The sequence below is a fragment of the Seriola dumerili genome, unplaced genomic scaffold (assembly GCF_002260705.1).
Source record: "Seriola dumerili isolate Sdu_G_001 unplaced genomic scaffold, Sdu_1.0 BDQW01000016.1, whole genome shotgun sequence".
Classification (NCBI taxonomy): Eukaryota; Metazoa; Chordata; class Actinopteri; order Carangiformes; family Carangidae; genus Seriola; species Seriola dumerili.
In genome coordinates this window covers 508,851-517,103 of record NW_019174271.1, presented here as the reverse complement: position 1 = coordinate 517,103, position 8,253 = coordinate 508,851, and the positions used below count along the sequence as shown (strand labels likewise).

Here is an 8,253-nt window from a genome sequence, read left to right as displayed (position 1 = left end):
GACTCCACCGTGCGGCGACGCATCCGAGACGCTTCGTGTCCCCGCCCATGGCACCGCTTCTTTTTTTCATCTATAAGACAAAACAAGCGCACCCAGCGTCAGAGCGTGAGGCGGAAGTAGCTTCTCTGTCAAATACCTAAACAAGCTACTTAGCAAAGGAGAGAGCTCTGGTAAGTAGGAAAACGACACATGTAGTTTTAAACCGTGAATAATGTGCACATGTTAAGGTAACAGGGGGTTGTATTGTTTGCACTGACAGCCTTGTTATACCGTAAATGATACGTTTGTATAAAACCGTAGTTTTGCGTTGACTCATCCTGCAAGTCATTTAAAATGTTAGCAACATAGTTGAAAGTGTTTGGCTTGATACATGTGTTCTTTAAGACAGGTCTTTCTAATACCAATACTCATTCAACGTATATGTTAAAGTCGTAAATAAATACAGAAAGAAATAAAAGTGTAATTCAGTTCTTCATTTAATATGATTTATTAAAGTAATGTAATAATCGATTTTAAATGGGGAGGAAGTATGTAGTTTTTATTACATATAGATAATCATTGCAATATTAAACCATATGGATGAAGCATGGAATTATACAATTATCTTAACATAGATATTAAAGCTTTTAAATTCAAGATTAAAATGTTGATTAATTAAAAGAAAACATAATAAACACAACATAATGATTAAAATGAAATGAAAATCAACTGCAGTATACAGATAACAATAGGAGGAAGACACTAAAGTGCATGACAATGACAAATGATATTTTATGCAGTCATGAAAATTAACTTTGGTTTAATATTTGAGATACATTAGTGTTTAAAAGTGCTGACCACAGAGCAGATGGAGGAAGCTTTATATCCTCCTTACATGCAGATGTTTTGTAAATATCATTCGGATGCATTTGCTGGTAACCTACTGTATTTGCAGTTATTTTGACCCTGGTCAGGTTGTTTACTCAGTGCTTAGATTTTCCTTTTTCAACACAGCACATCCAGATCAAATGCCCCTATGAGCCAAGACAGTGAGCCAGAATGTACACTACCAGGGGACTGGAATTGACTCACCTAAATGAAATGCTGTCATTTTCAAGCCAAGATGTATGTTATGTTACAATGATATGTAAAATGTAAATAATATTGGTCTGACCAGAGAAATTAAAATGTAAAATACTAACCTGGTTTACCTTTTAAATGTAGCATGTTCAAAATTAATTTGCCAAATTGGAAGCCAAACACAATTTTACTGAATTAGTATGAGAATTTCTTCACATAAAACTGCCAGACACACTTACACACATGCATAAAAAGTAAAAGTAGCAAAAACAAAAGTTATTCCTCTTCTTTAGTTAGTAGTTGTAAGTAGCCTATATTATCGTGTGAAGGTGAAGATTTGTAAAAATCATTTGTAGGTGGGCAAGTTGGGGTGGAATTCATTGAGCATCATTCCTGTTAAGCCTGTCTTCCTTATGAGGAATCCAATAAGTATATTTTATCCAACAAAATAAAACAGAATACAGCAAAAATAACAAAAATTAGGTGCACTTGAATATTGGTAAGAATTAAAAAAAAAAAAAAAGATAAGCTGCTACTTTAAAAACAGATATTAGTTGTGTTAGTAAAAGGCGTGGTGCCCCATGACTACCTGTGTTTCTCTGTGTTGCTGAGCAAAAGGAGAAAATAAATGTAATTTCATTAAATCTCAGGCTCGTGGTTAAAATCATAGCAAGCACGAGGCAGCAGTGATTGGTTTATATCGGCGGGTCTCAGCTGTAACAGTGAGGGGTTGTTGGTGGGTGTGACAGCTCAAGTTGGCTGCGCTGCTTCGTGACGTGGAACATAACGAAGTCCAGCTGGGTGGAGGAGCCTCCAGACACTGAACTACAGACATGTCGTTTAATCTGTTTGTTCTCAGATCAGCAGAGCCAACTCCCGCCCCGAGGCTGGAACAGAGCCGTGTCCCGCACAGACTCAGATATGGGTGAGTACCGATCCGAGCCGCCGGATACACGGACCGTGACGTACGGAATCAGCCGTGTGGATTCGTTACAGAAAATTATTCCTGTGCTTTCCAGGACTCATTTTCCACTACTGCATTTTAATAACACGCGTCGCTCCTGCACGAGGCCCTCCCTGCCCCTCTCTCTCTCTCTCTGTGTGTGTGTGTGTGTGTGTGAGAGAGAGAGAGAGAGAGTGTGTGTGTGTCAGAGTCAGTCAGCTGTTTCTGTCAGTCCACGTGTCATCTGGTCACCACTGTCCTCATAGTTCAAGGCTACTTAGTTTATGGATATAAATAATTCACCCTGTGTAGATCATAGTAATGAATCCACTGCTGATAATAAGGTCACTGTTGCTGGGAGTTCACTGCACTGGGTTGAGCAATGTCTGACACACCTTGTGAAAACCTGACAGTGAATATTTACTTTAACTTGTCACTCATGACAAATGACTGATACTTTACAGATACATTTTTATTCAGTAAAGACATTTTGATTTAGTCAGAACAGGATAGTCTCCAAGTACCAAAATATCTGGATATGGATTTAGTTTGAGGCCTATACGGTAAACTCAGCAAGCACTTTATTAGGAACAGCACACTAACACTGGGTATTTCCTCGGTTCTTCATAATAGATGTTGAAACTTTCCTCTGAGACTCCTCTGCATCCCAGCTGGGTTCACCGCTTTTTTGCGTCCCCTGGAAACACATCTGTTGTGCTACTTGCAGCGCATTTCTGTATTTGGTTGTGTTGTGTGCATTTACAGCACATCTGTTATCAAATTGATGAAGATGAGATTTTTTCTGAATTTATTTTTCTTTGCAAGTGTTTTTTTAACGTGCAGTGTGTTGAGCTCTTTAGTATGGTGGCCAACAAGGGCAAACGTGCTGCAACGGCCCAAAACACATCACAAATTCAAAAACGATGCAAGTTCAAAAACACATACCAAAAATACAAAACAAATACAACAACGGCAACGTGCTGCAAGTGAAAAAACGTGCTGATGGAAGCCAAAACAAAGACATTAATAGGAAGCATGCTGCAAATACAAAAACACTGCAACAACAAAAACACAAAAACCCCCAAAACAAACAGCGCTGTTAAAGCGCGTTTGCCCTTGTTGGCCACCGTACTTCAGTACTTTAGTGATTTAGCTTTGTGACATGGAGCATTATCCTGCTGGAAGTAGCCATTAGAAGAAGGTAAACTGAGGCCATGAAGGGATGAATATGGTCAGCAACAATACTCACATCGACTGTGGCATTCAGACCATAATTGATTGGTATTAAGGCCTAAAGTGAGTCAAGAAAACATTCCCCACACCACTACACCACCGCACCACCATCACCAGCCTGGACCTTATACATTGCACTGCTGCCACATGATTGGCTGATGGATAATTATATGAATAAGCATGTGTACAGGTGTTCCTAATAAAGTGCTCAGGAAGTGTATATTTTCAATTTTTTATATTTTTGTATGTATTTTTTATTATATTTACATTTACATGTTTATTACATCATTTCTATTTAAGATTCTATTTTTTTATTTTCCTCACTTTCTCTCTGAGAAGCACCACAGGATGTTTTCTTTGGTCACTTCTCAATGACTTCGTGTGCAGGTGTCCTGGGAGAGGCGATGATGGAGTCAGTCGACAGCAGCGGCTCCAGGTTCACTCCTCTGGTGGTGGTGGAGCTGGCTTCAGACACTAAGGAGGAAGCCATTGGATGGCTGCTGAGCAGGATAAGAGACCAACAGCGGCATGGAGGTACTGCACTCAGAGTTCTCCTTCTCTCTTCTAATATTTGTTTCTGACGTTATGGGGTAATTTCAACGAGTGTTATTTTCCCCAGGTGCTGAGCTGCTCGTGGAGCAGCTGGGACCTGGAATCGCGGCACAGGAGAAAGACAACCCCAACATGTTCCTGGTGGGGGCCTCCCAGCAGAGGCTGCTCTCTGGTGCTGAGGATGTGGGGCTCTTCAAGGAGTTCAGCGACGGGTCCATGAGGGGCTTCACCTGCGCCAACAAACACAACTTCAAAGACTTTAAAGGTAAAGTCCAGGAGCATGTCTATGCTTTGGTTTGTGAATATTTCTGCTTTAGAATAATGTTCAAAACTGTAGTTGAACTATGGTACGGTAACAGTCAACAAGTATACACACACGGGGTTGTTCTTAAAGGTTATGTGACATGGGGTTGTGCGAGTCACTTATCCATAGTCAGTGTGTTACCTGCAGTAGATGCAGATCAGCTTTTCCAGTTTAGAGAAGCAGCAGAGGCACCAGTGCAGAAGCTGAGTGACGAGCTGCTATGGACAGGGTCAGCAGAAAAAAACTGTTTAAGCTACTTAAAAATGTGCACAGAAAAAAGCTAATATTAGTTTAAGTGTTCACTTTATTTTGAATATTTTCACCACTTTATCTGCCGTTAAACAGCCCTTTACCTTTGAACTACAGTTTGTGAACCGCTCAACTACCGTATTCCTATGCACAAACGCAACTACGGCGTGCACTGTATTACTCCACAGATCAGCTGTTTGGGTCAAACAGAGCTAAGTGTAAATGTGCTTGTGCATAGAAATATTGTATTTAAATGGTTGAAAAATGTAGTTCCAAAGTAAATATTCATAATAAAGCGATACTTGAACTGATATTAGCTTTTTTCTGTGCACATTTTTTAAGTAACTAAAACAGTTTTTTTCTGCTGACACCGTCCATAGCAGCTCATCACTCAGCTTATATACTGGTGCCTCTGCTGCTTCTCTACACTGGGAGCTGATCTGAATCTACTGCAGGTAATACACTAACCATGCGTGACTACCTCACACAAACCCATGTAAAATGACCTGAACTTTTAACATTTATTCATGGAGTCTGAGGTACGACTCTGTAAAATATTCAATGACTTAGAGAAAACAGCTGCAAACTCTGTTTATTTATTATTTAGTAGAATAATGAGAATGAAGGCATAGGACTCAGTTCACAGACCCAGTTTCATTTTTGATTTAGTTCGATGTTGGTGAAATATCCAGGTTCATTTAACTGAGAATCTCACAAAATTCCTCCTAAACATTCATTTTCTCTCTTTTCATTAGAAAAGAAAAATGTGCTGAAACTTTCACCTCTGGAAAAACCTGTTTAAATTCTTTAAATGTTAATCTTAATAATGTTCATTTACCTTTTCTTCTAATAATTAAATCTCAATTGTTGAAAGCAAAACCTTAATTAATTTGTTATTGGATTTTGAAAGCTTACAGATTAAATATCTGGGTTCGATATAAGGTCGATAAGATTTGATCAAAATTTGATTTGAGCTTCAATGATTTCTTGATTAGCTGCTTGACAGAAAATTAACTAGCAACTATTTTGATAATTGATTATTCATTTAAGTAATTTTCAAGGAAAAAACGTTCAGGAAAAGTTCAGCTCCTGATTGTAAAAGTCCAGCATGGAGCCGGTTTCTAACCGTCACAGCTGAAGAATCAACAGAGCTGGAGGAAAATGAACTGTAGTTTCGAAACAAACTCTTGTTGTAATTGACACAGTTCTCATCACAGTTTAAAGAGACTGACCTCACTGTCACAGCTGTGTAACAGGTCTTTGTTGTGACTGTCACGGCGACTGTTTGCTGTCGGTCTCTGTGTCTACAGGGGATGGAGACAGCTTCCTCAGCATGGCCGAGTGTCAGTACATCGTGAAACATGAGCTGGACACATTAAGAGCCAGAGATGAGACTCATGTACCAGGATACGCCCAGGTCAAGCTGTACCCTGGGAAATCTATCAGTGAGTGTCTACACACCTCTCACACACAATTTTACACACTTTGTAATTCAGTAAGGTTTTGTCGGGATCAGTTCAGTGATATTTCCTGATTTGTAAGGTGTTTAACTGGAGCAGGTGTCTCCATGTGATTATTTTATCCATTAACAATTGATTTTATAGAATATTTACTATATGACAGTATGTACAGATATTTGGATGTAAAACTACATGTACTTTACTTTGATGAGGCATTTCATCCTTATCACTCAGCCCTGAATAATCAGCTCAGGGGTTAGTTGACTGACAGGAAGATAATGGTCAACCATTCTGATAAAGGATCAATCAAGTCATTTATACATTGGCTAGTTTAAGCTTCTCCAGTGTGAGGATTTGCTACTTTCTTCTATTTTATATTTTTATAAATTGAAAATTTTGCAGTTTATTTGAGACAAAAAAATCAATTTAAGGTCGGGAACACACTGGCTGCATGGCGGCTGCAGAACATCTTGGTGTTCATTTTGGTGCCCATGTTATCACTATGGCTCTCAGCAAAAATAGACAGAGAAAAGACCTGTTGATGATGATCATACAGGCAACACCTTCCATTATAGTTTTCTATCTAGGCTGTCTAAGCAGAATCTGAATATGACACAGACATAAATATAAATATTATATTTTTATGCCTCCGCACTGGCGACAGCTAGAGCCAGAGGCATATTGTTTTTGGGTTGTCCGTCTGTCCGTCCCATTCTTGTAGATGCGATATCTCAGTAACGTCTTGAATTTGGCACAAATGTTCACTATGACTCAAGGATGAACTGATTCGATTTTGTTGGTCAAAGGTCAAGGTCAGTGTGACCTCATAAAACACTTTTAAGCCAGCACTCAAGACTTCACAGCAGTTATGACAAGATTTCACACAAATGGTTCATAGTTTTTATGACTCTGGATAAACAGGGAGGTAATATGAAAGTGGTCTGAGTGGTGGAGGCAGACAACCATGAGGAGGTGACTTTGAGTTACATTTTCTGTCAAAAATAAATCAGAAATGAATTCATAATGGAAAGAAATACAACATTGAAGTAACCTCATGTAGAGAGATAGAGCTGCAGCAGCAGCAGCAGCAGCGATGCAGCAGTGACACAGCCGGCGTAAAGACGTCACCTTGGACTCTCGAAACTTGTAATGAGTGTTTTTCATTATTTTTCTGACAAACTTGTTTAATAGGAAAAATAATCAAATCAAATCAATTAATCTAGGATGAAAATGATGGTTAAATGAAGAACCTGAAACCAAACCTGTTCCTTAACAGTACCAATTAATGACAGTGGTAATTGTTGTGTACATTATACAAATGGAAAATAATTCATAAGCATAAACCACTGAAAACTGAATCTTACATTATTTCTTCTTCTTTGCGTAACAAATGTTTTTTTTCTTCAGTTTCATTTCTTTCTTTCTTGTGACTGGATTTACATACATTTACATATTTCACTCAGCATAATGCAGTTTCTCAGAAGTAGTAATGGTTTTAAGTTGTAATTAAAGAAGGAAGCACAACTCTGCCTTCACCCCTTGAACACAGCCTCCAACCCACCCCCAACCACCACCACCACCACTGCCTCTGTACCTCCCTCCCTCCCTCTCTTTGTCTCTCTCTCTCTCTTTCTCTGTGGTTGCAGTATGGAAACAATACTTATGCAAATGCAGTGAAATATTCCCAACGAGAGATAAGGGAGAAATGAAGTTCCAGGGGCGATAGCAGAGCCTCTATTCACTGCCTGTGTTTGAGAAATTGGTGTTAAAGCAGAATGTAATCGTTCTCAACAAATAATGCACTCAACAGATGGCAGATGAGATGATAGAGCTTTTTGATAGAGCTGCTCTGTAATAGACAATAGGAATTATTGTTATAGACAGTGCATTGTGTACAATGGGCCTCTCTCCTAGCTATTGTGTGCCTGTCCTGAAAGCTTCAGTTTCTGAATTAAGAAAATTAAGCTGCGTATTTACTTAGTTGGGAAAGTTCCATATGATTCGCTATTAAAATACCTGTATACAACATTTTAGCTCATCATGATTTGGATTATTAAATAAGTATGGTGTGATAGAGGGAAGGACATTGAGGTGGTGCACACTTATAAATACCTAGGTGTGCACCTGGACAGTAAACTGGACTGGTCCCTGAACACATGTACCTGAAGGGGCAGAGCCGGCTCTTTTTCCACAGGAAGCTCAGGTCCTTTGACGTCTGCAGTGAAATGTTGCACGTTTTTTCAGTCAGTGGTGGCCAGTGTACTCTTTTATGCTGCAGTCTCATCTCACTGCGCTGCAGAACAGAGAGGTTCAGGAGATCCTTTGTTCAAACTGCCATCAGGCTGTAGAACACCTCAGCAAAAGGATGTGGACTAATCTAATTATTATTGTTTCTTTATTATTAACTGTTTTTATTATTATCAACAATGAGCTAATGGAAATATGAATTTCCC

General features: G+C 39.1%; 1 protein-coding gene across 2 annotated transcripts in view; it reads left to right on the top strand.

The window, feature by feature from the left end:
- Nucleotides 1–116: 116 nt before the first annotated feature.
- Nucleotides 117–8,253, top strand: part of ano10 (anoctamin 10) — a 47,396-nt gene continuing 39,259 nt past the window's right edge. For both annotated transcript variants that reach the window (XM_022751147.1, XM_022751139.1), the window contains exons 1-5: nt 117–170; nt 1,919–1,984; nt 3,623–3,769; nt 3,855–4,052; nt 5,651–5,785. In XM_022751147.1, the coding sequence (XP_022606868.1) occupies nt 1,981–1,984; nt 3,623–3,769; nt 3,855–4,052; nt 5,651–5,785 (484 nt within the window). In that variant the 5' untranslated portion in view covers nt 117–170; nt 1,919–1,980. The remainder of the gene's footprint in view (nt 171–1,918; nt 1,985–3,622; nt 3,770–3,854; nt 4,053–5,650; nt 5,786–8,253) is intronic.